This window comes from Amblyomma americanum, chromosome 2, assembly GCF_052857255.1.
Source record: "Amblyomma americanum isolate KBUSLIRL-KWMA chromosome 2, ASM5285725v1, whole genome shotgun sequence".
NCBI classification, from domain to species: Eukaryota; Metazoa; Arthropoda; class Arachnida; order Ixodida; family Ixodidae; genus Amblyomma; species Amblyomma americanum.
The window spans coordinates 35823329-35846378 of record NC_135498.1 but is presented as its reverse complement, the minus strand read 5'-3'; the positions used below and the strand labels follow the sequence as shown (position 1 = coordinate 35846378).

The 23050-nt window shown below is 46.3% G+C and overlaps 1 protein-coding gene across 3 annotated transcripts in view; it reads right to left on the bottom strand.

Annotated features, from left to right (window-relative positions):
* The window catches only part of LOC144121002 (E3 ubiquitin-protein ligase MIB2-like), a 72248-nt gene continuing 49198 nt past the window's right edge, over positions 1-23050 (bottom strand). For all 3 annotated transcript variants that reach the window (XM_077653888.1, XM_077653889.1, XM_077653890.1), the window contains exons 13-22: positions 16924-17059; positions 15582-15658; positions 14842-15005; positions 11104-11269; positions 9969-10123; positions 8816-8942; positions 7916-8137; positions 5657-5838; positions 2843-3039; positions 1-2205 (exon numbers count right to left, since the gene is read on the bottom strand). In XM_077653888.1, coding sequence (XP_077510014.1) covers positions 1979-2205; positions 2843-3039; positions 5657-5838; positions 7916-8137; positions 8816-8942; positions 9969-10123; positions 11104-11269; positions 14842-15005; positions 15582-15658; positions 16924-17059 — 1653 coding nt within the window. In that variant the 3' untranslated portion in view covers positions 1-1978. The remainder of the gene's footprint in view (positions 2206-2842; positions 3040-5656; positions 5839-7915; positions 8138-8815; positions 8943-9968; positions 10124-11103; positions 11270-14841; positions 15006-15581; positions 15659-16923; positions 17060-23050) is intronic.

The window sequence follows — 23050 nt, the reverse complement described above, 5'->3', positions numbered from 1 at the left end:
TAACCACAAAGAAGAAAACAGTTTATTGGCCATCCAGTCTCTGTTTACAAATGCAGGAAGAAAAGGTTCTCTTTCAGTCTTCCAAACGTGCCACGATGATCAGGAATAGAATGTTCTTTGGCATCGCCTCGTAAACGTGAGTGGTTATATATCTAGTAACACAAAAATAATGCCCAAAATCACCGGGTGATATATTGATATGTAGAAGTAATGTGTAGCCATAGCGTAAAAACAGGAGTTAGGAGCCAAACAAGGACATGGTTAAGGGGAAAAAAACACGTTATCAGAGTTGTAATGTTCACCAAGCCAGTCAGCTGAGGATCTTCGCTACTCTCCAGAGTAGAGAGAAAGAACAGTTACAGTGTGCCATAACAAAGTTATGACAAAGCGCTCAGCCTTGAATTGCCGACCTAATAAAAACTATAAATGACCACTTAGCCACTCATTGCACAAAAGCTACATGATAGATAATATCACAGAGGGAAAACGACACCGTTTTCAACATGCGAGAGGATACAAAGAGTGGAAACACGCCTGACCACTCATGCCTTACCTGTACACCTCTGCTCTGAAAGAGCTTTCGAGATCTGGCATGCCACTAGTAGAGAGACCTCTGCATATGTCAGTCATACACAGGATACGTACGCGGGAGGCCTTACAGACTGCGGACATGTGATCAGACTTACAGGAAGGATGTGAGTGGCATGCAATACCTATTTGAGCTTCTGAAGTTTCTTAAATTGAAGCGCAACAGGTTTGAGTCTAGCCCAAAATCAGGTAAGGGCTCATATCTATTTAAATCAACAAATGTGCACTAATTCTGCACAATCTTCATTAACGCTCATTAACAAATACATATATATATATATTTAATGTCAGAGGATGCTCTTGGGACTGTCGATGAGGGTAATATTTTTTATCGTATGATGTGACCAAAGGATAAGAAAAAACTGTTGACTGAACCAAATGTAGGATTCGCTAAGAACACGTACACAAACCAATCTTCAACCATTACTATAGAAGTACTGTTTCCACAGGCTGCCACTCTCTCTAGGCAGCTGCGTGGAATTCAATGTATATACTTTTGGTGCAGTCCAAGCAAGAAAAAAAACTTTGACTTATTGGGTATTATACTCACCAAACTTGGGGAGTATGCAACCTGTGAGAGTCTCGGATATCAATATCATAATGAACACTCGAGAAAAAGAGGACAAGCTATGACTGTGAGACACCTGATCCTCTTTCTCTCCGATGTTTGCATTCAGAATGACGATGCAGACAATGATAACAACGCACACTGCCATACAGTGATACGTTCGCAAAAAGTAACATCCACTTTGACATGCAAGTCGCTGACTATTCCTTGCGCACTCTTTAAGAAAGGTTCTTTACATGTCGTCTCCCCGCTCTTGTTTCTTGTACAATTCTGTCTGCATCTGTTTATAAAATGCAGTCACTTTGGCACTTAAATTCCACTGCGGCACCATTAACAACCTGGTGAGTAAGTCATGTTCTAACCTCCTCAGTGCTTGGGTTTGCTGGTTTGTGCACAAATCTTTATCGCAGCCGTCAGTGCCACAGAAGTGACTACGACTAAAGCGTAACCACTGCCATGATGCCAAATGCACAGGCAGCGGCTGGCCCATAAATGTGTTTCTTTGATTCTTATTAACCTAGAAACTATTATAAAACTGCCGGAAATGCCAACTTCATTCATAAGCAATGCCAGCAGCATATCTCTGAACAAGTGCTTGACAAAGTAAATTTTTTTACACTTCTTTGTAGCAGATGATAAGAGAAACGTTTACCAAAATCATGAGGAACATTTCAACAAATGACATGTCCAGCAGCAACGTAAAGCTTTGACATGCACGTCTAACCCGTCTAACAAATGCGCAACAAAAAGCCTTCGGCGATGGCTATATCGATTAAAGATAGAAAGACACGATAGATTTTTAAATGTATACATATGCGCAATCTAATAGAGCTTGATCCTCTTGGTGATCGTCTCGCGGCACATGTGGCAGGCGTCCAGGTCTGCAGCGCAGTCGTCGCAGGCGCCGTGGCCGCACAAGAAGACAACATTGCGCTGCCGCTCCATGCAGATGCTGCAGCCGTGGGCTTCTTCAAGCTCCTGCAAGCGTGCCTCCAGCTCTCTCTGGGCACGCTGCCGTTCCGCATCCGCACTTGCACCTTGCCTCTCAGCTATGAGAACCGAAACAAGCAGGTAACAAGTCAGTGACTGCACAAGCGAATGACTCGGTTAGTGAATGATTGAGTATGGGAGTGAGGACAGGGGAGCAAGTCAGCGTTTGAGCATGGGCAGATTGGCGACTGAATGAGTGAGCAAGCAGCTTTTGCAAACATTGCGTGGCTTATTGCGGATGACAGGTACTGCACGCCATGCTGATTGGCAGTGGCTAGTGCTCGCATTCACTGTATCTTTTCAAGGCAAATCAGTAGAGCTGACACCAAATGTATTGTCTATGTTTGCTTAGTGTACTGAGTACTGCAATGTCCATGACAAATCAAGCTCAAGGCGGCTTTACTTTGCTGCTAAAAATGCTGCCCCCTTACACAACTGTGTGGTGTAGGCAGCATTTCAATTGATGTGCACCAAACACGCGCAGAGCCGACTGAATGTAAACATCCAGCAAGCAGCTCAACAGCACTGCCACAGCACTTCCGTCATTCCATCCACTACTGTTTATATGAACTTCGCGGGGGAATCAAGACCCGACAAAGCATACCCGACACAACTCCGAGGTGTTTATGCAAGAGCCAGTTGGGCCCCTAAAGAAAAGCGACAGCACCGGATATTAAGATTGAAATGGATGCTTACCGCTTGTGACTTTCCCCGTGATAGCAACGCCGCATGTGAGGCAGCACTTCATGCGCCGACAGCACTCTGAGCAGTACAAGCGATGGCCGCATGGCTCAAACCACACATCGGCGGCAGCCTCACAACAGATTTTGCAGGTGCCACTTCCATCTCCAGAGATGGTTGCAGCCACGGAAGTGGTCTTAGTAGTTGTCTCTCTGCGGGAAAAATAATCGCAAACATAAAAAATTACAGCTGGTTCCAAACGTTTTCCCCTGGTCCCACTTGGGGCCAAGTGTGCCAGCATGGCTTTCAGGGGGGCGATTTTTGGTCCCATCCAGTAGTAATCTTTCACCGAATGGGGATCAACAGCCGATCCCAATTGCTAAACACTGGAGAGCCAGCTGATCTCAGCTGGGACTACATTCAGACACATATGCACACTGAGTCATACGCTGCAGAAAACGAGCTGTGATGCTCACATGATAGACACGGCATGTGACCAGTCACTGTATTGCTTTTACCATTTCAAACGCATTTTCAAAACGCCGCCGGGCAATAAGGCCATGGTCGTCATATCCCAGTCTAAATACACAACAGAAAATTTTCTGTCGTCCCAAGAGATTTTACGTAACGTTCTTGCCCATGAACATGTAGCAAAACAGACTTTTGCATAGTTTGCACAGAAAAAAACTACAGCACAACAGGAAAGTACTAGGAAACAACATAAAAGTGTCGTAATGACAAAAAGACGAAACATTGTCATATTTCTGGCACGGTTCTGTCGTGCTTTTCGACCAGGATGGGTCAATGCAGTGTGCCTTTTTAGCAGGAAAACGTCTGATGGCACACGCTGCTGCCACCTTAAGCAATCCATTTTTCGTGAAGAGTGCTTCTTAATTTACCAAACTCTATAGAAACAAACAATCGCTTGCCGTCTCGCTTGACTATACAGAACACTTTTGGCGTCTTCTGTATTGGTGCTGATTGGTGTGCTAAGTGCGGTGTGAGTGGCTACATTCTGAACTGCTTTTCAGATGTCTAAGTTGTTCTTGTTGTTCTTAGCCTATGTTAGAGTGACATATACCCAGAGTGGTGGCCTAAGTGCACGCGATAGCTTACGAATGGCACTTGCCAGTCACATCTGGAACCAGCCAAACTGGGTTTCGTTGTAATTCCCACCTGGTCCAAACTCAGAATTATTCCATAAACCAGTTGAACCACTCTCAGCTGCCTCAGCTGGAACCAGCTAGAACCAGTTAGAATTTTTCAATCTGAGGAGGCCAACGTGTCGATACGATGGCCATACTAGACTGCACGTGAACTGCATAAAATTTCTATGAGGCTTTTTTTTCTTTAAATGCTAGCAAAGAAACAGTAGAGTGGAGTGCTTCAATTGAGGCATTTCTCTGAAGAGCCAGGGTTAATGGCATTGTTGACATCGCTACTTGAACTCTAATTCATTATAGCAGGGCATCTGAGAGCAAGACAGCCTGTTTTCTCATACGTTGCTGCTACCAGTTTCACCACCTGACATCTCCGAAATCCCTCTTCTTAAATACACACTAACTCACGACCGCATAGTACTCTAATTCACGACCGCATAGCAAATGCCATGTTATTCACGCTTTAACATAACATTGTAATTTTGGCTTTAATGCATTCTAGCACATGCATATGTGAGAGAAGGTGTCAACTCCGTTTTTTAAAAGCATTCAATTGAACATCTAGACTTCAATAATATGGTTTGATTTGCTGACAAACAGTTATATTGCTCAGGTTTGATGGGGATATGGGTGCAAACAGGCTTAATTTATAAAACCATGTTACTTTCATCACTCTTAATCCTTTCCTTGCAAAGAGTTGTGGCATGCTATTCACTACAACAATCCTTGTGACTGTCACGTTTCATATGTCATTTAGAGACCCATGGTGCAAATTGTGTCTCCCATTTTTGTGCAGCCCTTAGGATAAGATTAGTATTTGGGTTCCAAAACATTACTGAGATATATTCAGCTGCGTTTTGAACTTTTGGCTACGTGCCGAGAAATGTCTTATATGTAGGAAATCCTCACATCCGTGAAGCACAGAGGAAAAGTAGAGTTTTCTGTTTGCTCCAATGTATGCTCGTGTGTGTCGGTTGCTCTGTTATGAGCGCCAACAAATGCTTGAAGGTGTTTTAACACCTGTTGCAATGGGATTAAATACGCTTGCTTTTTTTGGCCTTCATCGCAAAATGTGCTTGCAGTGGTTTTCCCAGATTTCTGAGAGCTCCAGAGGGAGAGGGAAACAATACGCCTTTGACCATACCCATTAGACTGCAGCTCACATTTTAAAATTAGCTAGAAAACGACTTTTTAAGGCACTAAGCTTCTATCCACTGGTGGAGAATATATATAATCGCTGAGAATTAACAACATATCCGCTAGTTTGTACCATAGCTCATACCAAGTGAAAGGAAAATCAATTACAATATTCAGCGTGATGAGGCAAGGCATCGCTTTCTCAATGAAAGTCATTGAGCTTTGCCATGGCAACACTGAATCAGAGGAAACCTGTAGTAGCTTTAAGCACATGTATTGTAGTTGCAATTATCCACTGACCTTGTATATCCACATCATGAACTTATTCCCACTACAAGTACAATCTTATTACGAGGGAAATATCTAAAAAGATTTCTTATTAATTATAACTGAATCGAGACATAGTTGTTGGTGCTTCTTTTTCAACAGCAACGATATCAAACACTGCGTAGTTTGTCACTGTTTGTGTATCTAGTACAATGCCACCCGGCAGATCGTAGCGGTGAAGCCAATGTGGCTGAAAAAGAGTTACCGCTTCTTGGTCCTCCAGATCAAGAGTTGTTCCACCACAGGAGCGCTGTTGGCCATCTGCAATGGAGTTATCCCTTCCTTGTTCTTTCTGTGAAGGTCCGCTCCTCTGTTGGCCAAAAAGCAGGCCATAGCCAGGCTGCTGTCGACCCCCGACTGAGTCGTCTCCAAAAGCTGGCTCACAATCTGTGCAACACAGATAAACGGACAAATGGCGGTAATACTGCTCAGACATGCAATACAGAATAGAGCTACAAAAGCCCTGAACCCGCGCCCCTCTGGATCTTTGCGAGTTATCACAATTATCTCGTGGAATGTGCCATCATTAATGTCTCAGCCAAGTTACACCGTCCAAGTAGCGCGTAGCACCCAGAAATATGGAGCGAAGTTCACGTGTCTCCTTACAAACATCGGCTGTATCGCGTCAGTACGGTGCAACACAGCAGCCCACCTTGGCGACAGGGGCGGAGGAGACAAGGTGAGCGGCTCCATTGTCATGGGCAATGGCTGCAGTCTCGGCAAGCGTGCAAGTGCTCCCAGATGCTCAAGACGAGAAACAATGCAGGAGTGAATTAGAGGTGAAGAAAGAGGCACATGGTTATATATATCCCACGCAGCACCTCCACCAAATGTAAGGTGGGGTTTATTCTGAGAAGCTTCTAAACGGGAGCAGGGCAACAGAAGTCCAAGGTCAGCTAGTCCAGCCAGGAGCGTACAACCAGGCGATGACCATGCGGCTCGTGCATATGCTCGTTGTCTTCCTTATAATATACATATATAATTTCTCGTTTTTTTCTGCGTGTGAAGGAAATATTGTTTTGCAATGGCATCTCACTTTTACAGTGTGCACCAAAGAAAGATTTTATGAGGTGGAGGAAGAACGTTACCTTGAAGTATTTCTGGTTTGCTGCCCTGTGCTTGGCAAAGGGGGCAACATGAACAAAGATGAAACAACAGGAAAAAATAAAAACACTGCGAGCAAATGTGCTGGTAAGCGTGCCCAGAACAGTTACAACTGGCTGCATCATTCCAGTACCATCAGAATGTGCGACAGTATAGCCGCTATAAAAACCGGGACTCGGAACGTCAGCTGGGAGGATCAGCATTAGGTCTTCTCGACAACCCAAGGTGTTCGCCCACAAGATGAGTGCCTAACTCTATCGTCTGCACACAACCCTAAGGTCGACAGTCAAGCTGGGCTTCCGTTTTCGGACAGCATAATAACACAGACCCCATAACAGTTACCCTCCAGGAGGAGAACTAAAGTGATTTTTTTCGAAATGAGCCAAATCCACCTAAGCGCAAATCAAGAAAAGCGTGAAAGTTTATCGGCGCAAAGTGCAGCACTATCCAAGCTGTTATGTTATGTGCTTTGCATGTTATTTAGCAACACTGCACACGACGATGTAATGTAAAATTATGCGAATAATATAGTCCACATCAGCATGTAAACTTTGATTAAACCTGACTCTTTTTATATGAATTACGCTTGGTGTTTGCCCTAGTTTCTTCTAGAGTTCTCAATCTTTGTTAAAAAAATAATAAAATAATCCTTTAAAATGATTATGCTGCGAGTACAGCAAAAAACAACTAGAACTAGTGTGCATCCTACGGCCGCTTGATGACTTTGACCTTATTTTCTTGCCATCGCTAAGATTTTCTGTGGCATCTGCAAGTACACACACACAGTAACGTGTGTGTACTCACAGATGGTGCAGAAAATTACTCATTAACATGTGTGTGTAGTAAGGCTTTAGGCTTTAGCCTAAAAAAAAACTCAACTTTACTAGAGGCCAGTACTAGGGCCTCGATCTTAAAAAATAGAACAAGTTCCACTGCGGCATGTTGCTGATGCACTGAGTTCAATAAAACCGTGCACTTAGGGGAGGAAGTACGAGAGTATTGGCAGATAGGGAAAGGTAATGGCAGCATTATGTGTGTGTTGAGTGCATTTTTTTATCTGGCCCCATTTCCTGTCAGTTAGTACAGTGAGGTGCTTTAGGCCATTTGCAGTTGCAGAGCATTAGTGGGATGAGCAGCGCGTTATTATCAGGATACATGGCCATTCCGTGTTGACTGATGGCTGTTATTAGCATTAGCCAGATTCAATGTCAACACACAACACAAGCACAGAGCAAGCTGCGAAACCCTACATGAACATGAGAGAAAAACTCATCATCACCCCTCAACCATGAAGAATATTGCGCTGCGCTGGCAATGCTGACAACAGATACAATTCACACACATTGCATCTGCGACCTACCGCTGCCATTTCGGGGGCTGTAGATGGACTTGCAGATTGGACCCGCATGTCAGATCGTTTCAGCAAGCTCATGTGCATGGGGGTGTCACCATCATCGTCCGGTGCATTGATGTTAGCGCCGGCGCCGACCAGCAGCTCGGCAATGTCGCAGTGCCCTTTGTACACTGCCATCCAAAGAGCCGTCTGCTCTTTATTCGTCTTGAGATCAACGCTGCAACGACCCTGAAAGTATGCAGCAGCTGCACGTGAAGAACATAAACCTTTCCAGGTCTTGTTGGTGTGATGACACCACATTGAGAACTTAAACTTAAAATGGCATGAAGCAAATCATGTCCTTCCATCTTGTTTTAATTAGCTAACGGTGATTCTATGCCACATCATTCTTTTTTATGCTGTGTGCAGAATATATATATTCTACGTGGATTTAAATAAGGTCGGTGTCAATATATTTAGTAGCTAGACAATCAGCTTTCTCGTCTTCCTTGTTTCCATCCTGGTCCACGCGCTTCTTTTTTTCTCCAAAACGTAATTAAGTTACGCAGTCAGGATCAAGAAGTGGTGTTCAGGCATCACATAACTACCTTCTCTTCTTTTTTCCTTTCAAACAGACAGAATATTTATAGCCGTTGCCTGGTGAACCACATTTTCCAATGAAACTGATGATCACGTACTAGGCAAGCCATATCACGAGCTGCCAAATGGGATTAGCAAGTGCAGGAGCACTGAATATTTATACTGGATCGCCAGAGTGTTTGGAATTTATAATGTTCTTGTGTTTCAGCTCTTGGTGTAAGTAGTCGATTTCTGTTACAACATAACTGAAACTAAGCATTAGGTCGCACTGATCTGTCCGCATGTTCTCAGAATATGCGTTAGGCATGCCGAATAATGCTGTCTTACCTGCGTCAGTAAAGTCTTTGCAACGTCATAGCTGTTTGACAGAGCAGCCAAATGCAGGGAAGTAAAGCCTTCTTTGTCTTTCATGTCAATAATGTCTGGACTCTTTAAGATAATCCGCTCTACCGCGCTTGAGGGGAAAAAGAAGACAAACGTAAAGAAAGATGCATCAAGTAGGAAAGCTGAGAACTCTGCCGTAGCGGACACATGTAATATGTTAGGTAAGGTGAGATGCTGGTCAGACAACGCTAAAAACACATTCAGAAATCTAATAACCACTTTTCGTATTGTGTAGAGCTCACGAAAAATGCTCTTGTTGACTGTTCCAGACCGTTTCAAACATTATAGGCCTGCCTCTGTGACCAAGGTAAAACGTCGGTGCACAAACGCGAGCAAAGCAAAAAATGTTTTTGTTAAGCGAACATTTTTGTCATACACATTCTGCTCATTCCATGTAGTGAGCCAAAAATGCTCTACAAGCTTGTGCTCATCGCCTTCACCTAGTTCATTTGAGCTCTTTCCTTTGCATGGCTGGATGTGCATGCCCCAACAGTATGAAAGGGGAAACCTTAATTTCACAGAACCAGTTATGGTAATATTATTGTGTTTATGCGCACTCATATTTGTTTCTAATAAAAACCAGAAATTATTTTTCGTGCACGCTTCCCCTGTTGAATGTTGCCAAAATTCAAAGCAATTCAATTATGTCCAGATCCATTGCACAGCTGAAATCTGCAGTCCTCAGTGTCTTCCGTGTGTGTTAATTCCAGGGTGTTGTACAATGCTCGTTCAAACCTACGACATCTTGTACCTTGAAATATAGTTAGCCATGTCATCCCCAGCAGCAATGTGGCAACATCGTTGTGACGCAGAGCGCCAGATGGCGCGATAAATTTGATTGGGCATGACAAACACATGGAGGAGCAGCGCAAAACCACCCATGTAGGAACATATTTTCAAGCCAGTTAAAAAACATCAAGTGGTCAAAATTAATTCGGATCCCTCCACTATATCGTTCCTTATAGCACAAGTGCTGTAACAGCGCGTACAGATGAGACAGTTTTCATTAAAAGCAGCTGCAGCAGTGCAGAAAAGCATGCAAGCGGAGAGGCGCCCCGGGCGTAAATCTCAAAGAAGCTTGGAAGTTAACACTCACAAGTTGTTCCCTTTCATGGCTGCGTGGTGAAGAGCGCTGTGTCCGCGCTTGTTCTTAATCGTGAAATCTATGGCAGGAGCGTTAACGAGCAAGTCGATGACCTCCAGGCTATTCTTCGTAACAGCATCGTGGAGAGGGGTGTCACCATCACTGTCCTGAAGGTAAAAAAAAAAAAGAACCTTTGGTAAACTGCCAAGACGAGGAAATGTCCACACTCTTTTGATGTTGACAGAATTTTATACAACATGACTGCGGCTAGCAGCGTGTCTTGTTGGTGCAACACCATCACCACATCATCCTGGAAGAACCGTGGAGTGCAAAGTGCTTGAAAAGAATAAATGTGGACTGTACAAAAGATTTCATGAGCAAACTTGATGACAATAACTCCAACACTTATCGCTCTTAGTTGCAGTGAAATTATAACGACAGGTGCACGTAGCAGGGATGAACCGAATCGGCACTCCACGTCAGTGTTCAACATAAGTGCTCAACTTTATTTACCATTCTCCTGCTGGCAAATGAAAATGCTATACGAACTGGCCGAGCGTTGGGCCAATGCCTCCTTGATTGCAAGTCCACTGGGATGAGCTGGTTTTGTCAAATCAAGCCTTTCCCCATTACTCCCTATTCTTTCCCGCTCACTATCCTTCACATCTGCTTAGCCCATTCAGATTGTGAGAGAATGACTGAGAAATAGCACCTCGTAGGTAACAGTACATCGGAAGCGCTCAAAATTTTATGCTCTCTTTTTCCTACCAAAATCGGAACACTGCTCTATACTGGAGCATTCACCACCTGGTAAGCTGCTCATGCTATGACGTAAGCCATCAGTTCCCGTAAGTGGCGTGGCATCATGACAAGTAAATGAACTAAAATGACCAAAGGTATTCCATTGCAAAGCTTTCAATGCGACTTTCATCAAACACATAGCAGGTGTTAATTAGACACTCCCAATACGCTTCTGGTCACATCATATAGGCAGGCCTTAGAGCTCTCATGGACTAGAAAGTAAAGGAAGTAAGTGGATTCCAGTGGAGCTGCTGGTGTCACTGCCACTACACTGCTTACTTCCAGAAAAAGGCAGGAAATCTGGGAGCTTCTGTGAAGGCATACGTAACTAAAGGGTGATGCTTACCTGAGCATTCACATTCAAGCGTTCCCCAAACTTCGTCATCAGGGTGCGCACGCTGTTAACAAACTCCTTGTTTACTGCAGTGTGCAGGACTGTAGCCTTGCGCTTGTTCGTCGCATTTATATCGGCCCCAAAGTTGAGCAGTAGCTCTATAATGTCAGGCTTGTCACTAGGATAAGGGAAAAAAAAGAAAACCGCACATGAATAAGCAGGTTGACAGACGAAGACAGTATGAATCCACTACATACAAATAAACCGCATGAAAAGAGGCACTCCTATTGAAGCTATTGAAGCTAGAGGCATACTCAGCAGCGCTAAACCAATAGACTAGTGCTATGCGATGACAAATGCATCGCTTTTACCAAGAAAACCTGGGATGATGTTTAAACTACTATTAAGAGCAGAACAGAAATCCCTTTAGCACAAGTACTCCTCTTTCCTAGATTCATAGTCCATTGGGAACCCTCATACCACTTGATCCTGACATGGTAGTGCAGCGGTTAAGCGCTGCACTACGCTACCCTAATTTATTACCCGGGTTAATTTAAAAAACTAATCCGCACATTTCACCCTTCCTGCTGCACGAGACCATCAGCATGCAGACCGGTGCGTGCAAGGCAGGCTTGGGAAGATAGGCGCAGCCGCGTCGCCGTGTGCGGCTGCGAAAGGTACGTGAATGACGACGAGGGGACGCTACCATGCTGCGGCCACACCGCAGCCACGCCACTCTAAGGAAGATGTCATTACCAATGCCTAATCAAGGCGATGCGCGCGAAGATCTAGCACGACTGGCTTTTTTGGGTAAATTTGTAAATTTGTTCTTGTAAAAGAGAAAAATAATTGCGCCCAGTTTACCCCAACCTTAGTTTACCCGGCTGGCTCTCGCTGGCAGTCGCTTTCCCCGAAGAACAGTTGCAGAAGCAAACTTCTGGTAACCTCCAGCGCGCGCCGAAATCCGAAACTTCCAAACAGTTTGCTGTTCGGTTTCCCACTAGTCAGCAGGGCCGCGCGTGAGCTCACTGTCTGCTGTCCATGAGATGAATCTCGCGTGCGATAGACAAACAGCTAGGTGACTGACGAGTTGGATCGTCGTGCCAGCTCTCAAGTTGAGCTGCTGCTGTTTGTAGGTTATCAACTTGGCACTTCTGTGGTTTAACTTGTGTTCCTGCCGAACAAGTAGACGTTTACTAACACTTGTTTTATCCAGAAATTTAAGCGAGAGAAAGAGTGCAGAGAAGCTGACTGAACAAACACGATTGATATCCTTGCTGAAATCTAAAAGACGAAATATACTGGGGCTGGAGATGTGATGCGGGGAACCGACAGCGGTGTTCCCTTACGGCAACGAAGAGTTGACACCGCTGGGCTTATGATGATTCCTTTATGAGCAGTACATGCCAAAGAGTACGATTACGGCTCCGGTAAGTAATCATTCAACCCTAGTACAAACCCTGGTACAACAGAATTCAACCCTGGCACAACACATAGGATGCTGGCCATCGAGGCGAATGCATTTGAGTGCACCGCGCTTCCCATTTTTATTCAAAGGGGAGAGGTGACTATCAGAGAGCCAGCACACACACACAAACCATGAATACACACCATGGCTCGATTTGCGAGACAGCATCAGGCACGAAGTCCGAGCATATTGTGCTCACATTTTGCCTCCCACTTTTAGTGATATGTACCATCGATGTAAGTGGATCCGGCTCTCGAGGACAGATGAAGAGTAAGCGCGTTTTGTCTCTTGGCAGCCTATATTTTTCTTCTCTTTTGCAAACTGTAGCTCTATGAGGACATTTGGGTTAAGCATGCATCGGTGTTTTGATCTCGACCTCGTGGACCTTGAAAAAAAAAAAACACCGCACTGACCTTCTCGTCAACGAGAATGTTAACCACGCCGTCTTGAGTCATCCATGCCATGTGGGCAGGTAGCATAAGCTCTTAAGGTTAGATTATCTGCAGTCTTGCAATCTAGATGGGCCTGCGACATAATGTGCATGTTGACTGGAGACTGTCTTGAACGTGCACATCTCAGACTGCGTAGCGTGGCAGCGGACAGCTTCACTGCTACTGCTTCGTCCTGGCGAGCGAGGAAGACTGTGAGCTTCGAACTTGCATTTTCCGGGACAACCTTCGAGCAAGACGTGTGTGCCCTGTATGAGCAGATTTTGTCAAAAGCTTGACAGCCTACAGTGATGTGGCCGAGCTGTGGCACTGTTATAGGCGGCGATCGCCGGCGCCCATGCATCATCGGCCATGGAGGCATGGTCCTCTTGCTCTCGTGAAGACTCAATATTAGCACGAGCCAGACAGTCAGAAGAGTATTTTTCCTCACCATGCGAAAACTCAATGCCAGCAAACGCCAACGATAGCAGCACTGCTTCTTGGCAGCACACACTCTCGGACCACGGTTGCGGCGGGTTCCATACTACACCTTGATGGAAACTGTACATGAGAGGTGAGCAGGCTACCGGGGTCCAAAACAACACGTGGCAACACATGCTATACTCTTTTCTATAATGAACAATTCAAAAAACACAATGAAGTCCTCAAAGAAACATTAAGGATTCAAAATATCCCCAGAGAACCTCTTTAAAAATGGCTAAGCATCCATTTATATTACAGAGCAATAAACAAAAAACTAAATTTCATGGCCAAGCTATAGCCAGTCATATCCCTCGGCAAGAAGTGCAAACACACATATGACAACACAGCATGTAAGAATCAAGCGACCAAATTGTTTTTAATCGAGGGGCCCAAGGATCTGACTATATACAACACAAGCGGCAAAGTCAGCTATACCCTCAAAACCATTAAGCAGCAACAGCTAATACAACACATAGAACTATATCCAGCAGGACTATGACTGACACAATCTTCAGCGACCAAGAAGAGGCTATCGGGAAACAACCTTCAGAACAGAAGAGAAGAAAAGAAGACAAGCAAGAGCAAGAAATAAAAGGGAAAAAAACTAGCTGTGTTTCAACCCGGCTGAACACCTAATACGAGCGAAAGCTCTGATAAGGTAAGCACACGCCACACGGTTTTATATAGCGAACGGCGCGCTACGCGATTTCCGGCAGTTGCAAGAGCGCCGTCGGCTGCACATACACAGCTGTGGCGAGGCGCAGCGATCACGTGATTCGGTAGTTGTGAGGCGAGTGAGCGCCATCGGCTCAACGCGCGCAGCTGTGGCGAGGCATGGCGAGTCATGTGGCATGATGTCAGAGCCGCCTCGGCTCCTCCTGGTTTGAAGGTCAAATTTCATAGCCACACGACCTTCAGCTTTGTATGGCAGGAGTAGAGCTCTCGCTCTATAAGAAGAAAGAGTGAAATAACTCAATAAGTGCCCATGATACCCAGGCACTGTACCCTGGTCAGCTCCTCTGGCTGGGGGTGCTGGTGGTGGATTCTCCATGCCTTTCTATTTCTTCCTTTTGTTCCCAACGTAACTCGTTCCCTTTCACTTCTATATTACTTTTTTTCACAGCCAAAACAACTTTTACGCAATGCTGTGCTTTTATTTCATTTTATAATTGCTTCCTTTCACTCATCCTGCGATAGAGCAGCGGTGAGGGCGGAGACCTGTCCCTTTTTGCCTCGTATCTTAATGTCTGTCCGTACATCAATATGTACGCACATGCAGTACTCGCACTTTGCTTTTGTTTTATTCTTCTGTGGTGACTGCAGCCAAAATGCAAGAGGATGCATCCCAGATAAAAAACAAAGAATGCCTACCCGTAAGCAGCGTAGTGAAGTGCCTTGTCCCCATCCTTGTCTTCTTCCTCAAGGTCAGCTCCAGTTGCCACCATCATTCTGACGACGGCCTCGTTACCCGAAAAGCAGGCGGCATGCAGAGGCGTCGTTTTCAGTTCCACTTTTGCTCCAGCGCTTCCACTGCCCTGAACCACGGGAATTCACGAAGTGATTTGTGAATCAAAACTTGTTTGATGCTCTTCGATATTGCCTCTTCTGGGCAAATCGTGGACACCCAAAGGGTCACGGCTACGAGATAAAGAGTAAAGCTTCGAAGTGCTGAAGCCTGACTTAATGAAGTGGCTTTCATCATACTCATTTTACAATATTTGGAGAAAAATTCATGAGCACGAAAAAGGCAAGAATAGTAGACATGTTTCCCACCCTGAAGCTCAACTGATCGCACTGTTTGAGTCAGTGCTATGCTCCACTCATGATGAAATAAGCAAAAATATTGTGCACTGTCCTCTAACCTATGCTTAAAGCTTCATATAAAGGTGACATAAGAAAAACAAGACCGAATAATGATACCTTAAAGGAAAAATAAAATGCACACATTAAATTTTCAAGCTACGCCACAGGTCATCAACGGCTCCTCCAGCATTCCATTTTCGTCAAACACATCTCAGTCTTGAATGACAATGTGTCATATTAGAACTTTGTTGTCCCATAAAAATGCGAAAAAAAAACGAATACTTCAAAGATTTTACTATCGAACTCACCCCATTGGACTCCATGCCGAGTAACTGACGGATCATACGGTCCAGTCCTTCCGATACCGTTACATCTGAGTCGCTATCTATGATGTAACGAGAACAAAAAATTTATATAAAATGAATACCCTGTATATGCAGGTGTTGCGATTATTCCAAGATAAGGTGGGCACAAGAACATTCAGTAATGTTCTATATGTTTTTCGTTTCTGTGTGCCCTTACACCATAATGGCTCTGGAAGCAATAACAGCCTACGTACACACGGCCGTGTGTCACAGAGAATTGTTTCATGCCCTTGGTTTTTCCACTGGTGCCTGCTCTCTTCCAGACTCTTTTATTCGCCAAAGTAGATCGTTTCCTTACACCAAGATAGTCTCACTGGCCTTTCGTACATATTTTAACGTCTCATTGCAATCGTTACCGAGGACATCATTCTGCTTTAAGCTATCTCGACAAAAAAAATGACAGGTGGTTTAGCACTGTTAAGCATGAAATATTGTGCAAAAGCACGGTTTCTGCTGGTGGCCACCACCGCCACATACTCCAAACCACCTACTCGCAGTGCAGGGGGTGTCCACTGAGCGAAGAGCCAGTTACACTTGCTACTTGGAGGCTTCAGACACAGACACGTTGTAATGGCGAAGCATTTCAAAAACCACAGGACACAGATAAAAAGCTCAAACGACGGCTCTGTAGGGCATTTGCACACATATAGCGCTGTCTTGCTAGCCAGAAAAAACGGTCAGTCTTCTTCGGTCACGTCAAACCTCGATTGACAGTTTTGGTCTAGACTGTGAGGACTCGCCTCACTGACCTCTTGGGTTTGTTGCCCCATAATGCCGCACGCTCCCCAGTTGCCCTAACTATCAAGGGAGGGTGCCTGTGCCACAGCCTCGTGGGAACATCCCGAGCACTCGTCTTGACCAGCCTCAGAGCTTCTTCCCTGTTCTTGCGTGGGCACACACTCACTTGCCCTGCTAGTGAGTTGGACATCCTCGATTCATTAGCGTGTTTTGTTTCTAGCCAGCGTTATTGTTGCAGCAATATACGCCTTTTTGTGTTAGCTTGTGGTATTCCTTTGTTCCGACTGAGCATGCCCCGCTGTGGATAGCGTGCGCTCTGTAACGCTACCGGCTACAGAGTGGTGCCGACGGTCCGAACTGTCAGCGACCAATAAGTGGAGAAAACATTTACTCCATTTACATCTCGCAAGATACTCACACAAAGAACGTGCCGCCTATTAAGTAGTTTTTGCAGCACTTATAGCTGCAAGTCTAGGCAAGTGTAATCAAGTACGTGCTTCTCATCATACACATGTGCTTGAATGACATGAAGAAAGCATGGACTTACCGTCAGAACTGTCTTCCGAGCTGTCAACAGCATTCACACATGCAGGGTTGTAGCACCAGGATCTCCCATCACTGAATATGACGTTGACATCGCCATCCCGGTCCACATTCGCAACTGTACCTACCTTCCCAAGGTACTGCGAAAGTCGGAGAGAAACCTAATGTGTTATAGTTGGATACAACACAAGAATGAAGCAGCCTCTCCCCACCAAAGGACCCCCTTCCCGTCAATGGCGTCAGCAGATTCTCATGAACCTGTTAGCATCACAATGCAGTGTGACAATGCAGGGAGGGGAATTTTTTTTCATCTGACACTCTTTGCACTGTCGCGGAAGGAAGGAGCTGGAAGGAGGTCCCCTGATGGGGAAAAGCCGGTCTGTTCTTGAGTTGCATCCGATTATAGTGACTTTTCTTGTTTGCAACACGGTTTAGTTCCCAGGCACACTGATATTTGTCCTAATCAAATCAATATCTGTGCTTTCAACCCGCGCCTCTCTTCCACACTTTGTTTCGAATGTCGAGCCCAGTTCTGGAAGCAAAACTATACTGTACAAACTACCGAACCTTTATCCCATCTGTTGTGTTTTGGGATAACGTAACAGCAATCTTTATTCTCCTGGGTTACACGTTACACAGGGCCGGCGCTGGCCGTACACACACACAGCACTTGCTGGGGGCGCTCTGCGGCGGTGGCGCCGTCTCGTGCCACGCACTCATACACGCACACACAGGCGCTGGGATGGTGGCGCCATCTCTTGCCACACACTCAATACACATACACAGCACTCCTCCTTCCTTAAGAAGGTTATCGGTAACGTAGGGGCTTGCGAACAGTTCTAGTTGAACGTCTCACAGATGGCATCGCCGCAGCCTCCCAGGTGCTTGCGGTGCTGGCTACGTCTTCCTCGGTGCTTGCAGGTGTACCCGCTGTACTTGGTGCTGGAGTGGCCAAGTGCTTTTTTCACTTGGTTGTTGTGACGGCGAACTTTCCCTTGAGGGGTTGAAACCGTTACCATCGAAGTTCCGTTCGTTTCATCAACTTCGCCCAACCACCATTTAGCTCCTCTGCCGAAATTGCGAACTGCAACCTTGTCACCTTTCTTGTATTTGGGTCCCTTTTTCGTCTCTCCGCAATGCCTCTTGGATTCTGTCAGCAACTGCTCGGGTGCACTCTCATTCTCCCTTCTAGGAATGCAAAGATCCAGCTTCGCTTTCATTGGGTATGCCAACATCAGCTCAGATGGTGACGTTCCATTTGGGCGGGGTGCTCTACGGTACATAAGCAGCCATCTCGCTAGCCGGAGCTTGAGATCTCCACCCGTGGTTTTCTTGAGGCCGTCCTTTACAGTTCGAACTGCTCTCTCAGCCAAACCATTTGATGCTGGATGGAAAGGAGCTGTCCGTAGGTGCTTAATGCCATTTTCCGAAAGGAATGCCTGGAAAGCTTGGCCAGTAAATGGGGTTCCATTGTCTGTTACAATGCACCTTGGCAGCCCAAACCGTGCAAAAATATCCCTCAAATGCTCTACAGTGTTTTCCGCTGTTGCACTTGGCACGATGATAACTTCAAGCCACTTTGACTTGGCGTCTACAAGTACAAGGAGCATTTTACCTTCAAATGGTCCGGCATAGTCCAGGTGCACACGTTCCCAGCATGCACCCGGCTCAGGCCATGGCACTGGTTCAGACTTTGCTGGCATTGGAGAATTCTGCAGACACTGTGTACACTGTCGAGCGCACTTTTCGATTTCAGCATCCATACCAGGCCACCAAAACAAAGACCTTGCCATGCCTTTCATGACAACCACTCCCTGGTGCGTTTCATGTAGCAGTTCCAAGATATGCTTCTGGGCAGGAGTAGGCACCACGATTCGGTTACCCCAGTACAAGAGATTTCTGTACGTGTTCAGCTCATCACGTCTTTGCCAGAATGGCTGTAGGGCTTTGTCCGGGGTGCTTTGTGGCCATCCGTCCTTGACCCACCGCAGCACTTGGCTTAGGGCTTGATCACAACTCGTGTAGTGCTGAAGCTGCTTCACTGACACTGTCAGTTTTTCCATGCTTGAGACTGAATTCACCAGCTCTGGTGGTTCAGGTGGATCAGCAAAGAGCACTGCCAGTGGTAGCCTGCTCATGGCATCTGCATTTCCATTGAGACGTCCAGGTCGGTGCTCAATAGTATACGTGTAGGCACCAAGTGTGAGTGCCCAACGCTGGATACGTGAAGCAGTCATGGCTGGGATTGCTTTATCTTCACGGAAGATGCCGACCAGTGGCTTGTGATCAGTGATGAGGATAAAGCTGCGACATAGCAAGTAGTCTCTGAAGCGTGTGACACCAAATATAATGGCTAGTGCCTCCTTTTCCAGATGTGAGTAGTTCCGCTCCGCAGGTGTGAGAGTTCGAGATGCAAATGCTAGTGGGAATTCAACCCCTTTATCACGATGTGAAAGCACCGCACCTACACCATACGGCGAAGCGTCACAGGCTAGCACGAGCTCCTTAGATGGGTCATAGTGTGCCAACACTTTTGCCTCCATGATGGCTTCCTTGCTTTTGACAAAAGCTTTTCGTTCTTCATCTGTCCACCTCCAGTGACTGTTCTTGTGAAGCAGTGCATACAACGGTGCTAGTAGTGTGGACAGGTTCGGCAGAAACTTTCCGTAGTATGACAGGAGTCCAATGAAGGATCTCAGCTCACCAACGTCCTTGGGCTCGGGCGCTTCAATGATGGCTTCTGTGTTTTTCTTTGATGGTTGAAGACCAGTGGCATTGATCTCGTGGCCCAAGTAAATGAGGGATGGTTTGAAAAACTCACACTTTTCCTGTTTGAGCTTCAACCCTGACTCTTTGACTCGTTGCAGAACTTTGCGCAGATTCTGAAGGTGCTCTGCGTCAGTTCTTCCTGTCACCAAAACATCGTCTAAGTAGACCGATGTGCCTGGGATGTCACGAAGGGTTTCTTCCATTCTTCTCTGGAAGAGGGCAGGTGCTGATGAAACACCAAATGCCAGACGGTTGTAAGCAAAGAGACCTTTGTGTGTGTTGATGACCAGTAGCTTACTGGTTTCTTCATCAACAGGCACCTGATTGTAAGCTTCGCGGAAATCCAACTTGGAAAACTTGACTCCGCCTTGCAAGGATGCGAATATGTCTTCAACTTTTGGCAATGGGTACTGTGTCGTTACCACTGCTGGATTCACACCGATCTTATAGTCTCCACAAATCCTGACACTTTGGCCATCTGCTTTGAGTACTGGTACAATCGGTGAAGCCCACTCAGAATGGTCCACTGGTGTGATGATGTTTTCACGTTCTAGACGCTGAAGTTCATTTTCAACCTTGGCCCGAAGTGCGTAGGGTACCGTGCGAGGTCTGAAGTATCGTGGCTGTGCATCCGGTCGAACGTTGATATGCACCTGTGGTCCTTTCAGTGTCCCGCAGCCTGGTCTGAAGATCTCTTCAAACTCCTGCAGCATTTCTTTCACTTTCCCTTCAGTGGTGCTTTCGAGCTGTATCGCATTTACTTGGCGTGGTAGCAGGTCAAATGCTGTAAGCCAATCCCTGCCGCACAGGTTAGGGCTCTTGCAGGCTACTACAAGCAGTGTCTGCTGACATGTAGTCTTGCCAAGACATACGTCAACCACCAGCGTTCCCTGCACCGGTATTGTTCCACGTATGCAGTTCAGCTTGATGTCTGTCCGTGAAAGCTGCGGCAAAACACCTTGGTGCTGCCGGTAAGTATCTTTTGAGATTAACGAAACGGGAGAACCTGAATCCAACTCCATTTCCAGTGGCACTCCATTGACTATGAATGTCACTGTGATTGGCTTCAGGGGTGACTGTGCACGCAAAGAATGCAGGTAGTACTCAGGTGGCTTCTCGGTCGACTGTACTGCATTCACTGCAGTTGCGCTCAACTTCTTCCCTTTCTCAGCACCAGACAAACAGTAGTTCGCCAGGTGACCTACTTTGTCGCACTTGTAACACCTTGTGTTGATGTGCTTGCATTCCGGGGGCCTGTGATCACGGGATCCGCAGCGTACACACGGCCTGGACTTCTCTTGGCGTCCGGTTTTGATTTTGCCTTTAGGCTTCGGGTCTTGCCCTTTTTGGCCACCGAGCCCTTGCAGGTGCTGCTTTTTCTTGTGCTTGACATAATTCGCTGAGCCTTCTTGAACCGGGGAAGTCGGTATGTCCGCGTGGCCCTTTCGCAGCTCGTTTGCGTTGAGTTCCGCCGCCTCTGCCGTTCTAGCAATCTCCAGCGCTTTATCTAGGGTGAGGCTCTTCTCAACTAACAACCGTTGCTGCACGGCTCTGTCACGAATTCCACACACAAGTCTGTCTCTCAGCATGCGGTTCAGCGCCGTACCGAAGTTGCAGTGTTCCGCCATTTGCCGGAGCTCGGCGACGAACACCGCGACGCTTTCATTCTCGAGCTGTACTCTGGTGTGGAAGCGATAACTTTCGGCTATTTCCGATGGAGCGGGGCTGAAGTGGCTGTTGAGAATAGCCATGAGTTCAGTAAACTTCTTTTCTTTAGGCTTTACGGGCGCTAGCAAACTACGGAGCGTCGCGTACGTGCTTGTGCCGACCGTCGACAAAAATACCCACTTTTTCTTATCGTCGTCTTCGATGCCATTTGCCTTGAAGAACGCATCCAGCCGTTCCGTGTATGACGACCACGGCTCTTTGTTGTCGTATTCTTCGACTTGACCAAACGTCGCCATGTTCGCGCGGGAACGAAGCGTGCTTCATTTCACTGGCTACTGGCGCAAGTTCACTTGCCTGCGTGCATCATGATGCGATGTCTTCGCTTGCGTCCGGGTCCCCGCTATCCCATCCTCGTCGCCAGTTGTTGTGTTTTGGGATAACGTAACAGCAATCTTTATTCTCCTGGGTTACACGTTACACAGGGCCGGCGCTGGCCGTACACACACACACACTTGCTGGGGGCGCTCTGCGGCGGTGGCGCCGTCTCGTGCCACGCACTCATACACGCACACACAGGCGCTGGGATGGTGGCGCCATCTCTTGCCACACACTCAATACACATACACAGCACCATCATTGACAATCTGGGTGTGCCAACAGTAGAGCTAATATATTTGGCATTACAGCAGTATTTCGGTTCTTTTAACTCAAAGCTAGGTATCGAAATTTTGTTCGTATATTACTCAGATTTCGAAGGGATGCCGATTGGAACGAGGGGCAGATGCATTGCTTAAGGGGTAACTGCGCTGACGGTTCTCTAACACATATACTCAGCTTTTTCGCTCATGTACGTGCAGCCTCTCAGAACACTGAGTGCAAGTGGCGGACCTGTAGCTACCTCCGAGGCGAGTCAACATCTCATCAATGCCACCTGGCTGCATCTTCGCTTCGGCCATCAAAATAAGCCGGTCCCCTAACACGACAGACGCGCAGGAAAAAAGCACTAGCGGACCAATGAACATCACAGCAGTTGACAGGGCAACAACTTACAATGAAGGTTGACAAGGCAACGTGCCTGGTGCAAGCTGCAGGCGGCGAGGATATAATGCAAACCCATTTGGCACTCCCTGACGACAGATTATCACTAGCAATAAGGGCAAGTCGCACGCACGCATGATGCCAGCAGCATTGCGACAACTATGTGCCCGATGACATCACGTGATCGGTTACTAAGGTTACCAGCGCACGACAGCTCATTGCCGAGCTGCAGTTGACCCATCACTCGTCTTCCTTCCGCGGAGGCAGTTTTTGGCTACGCAGCCAGTGCGAATTAACCACTATATTTTCTCATATACGTTCGAATTACTGGGAATTTTCTTTAAATGAAATGCAGACAATTTTGACAGCACCAAATTCTTACCTCGAATCAACTGCAGTTTCAAATCAGACAAATTTGGGTCAATGAGATCGCAATCTATTTATTCTGCCTTAGTTATCTTTTTTCATTATCTTTTTTCTGGACACCTTCTCAGAACAGATGACATGTCAATTTTGGAGAGTTATCAAGATGATGTCACTTTGTACCTATCCTGCAGCTACTTCAGTCAATAAGTGTCGAGAAAAATTTGCTGCATTTGTGGCCGAGGTATTGACAGTGTACATCTGGTAGCTTTTTGCTGAAAACAGATGTTCTT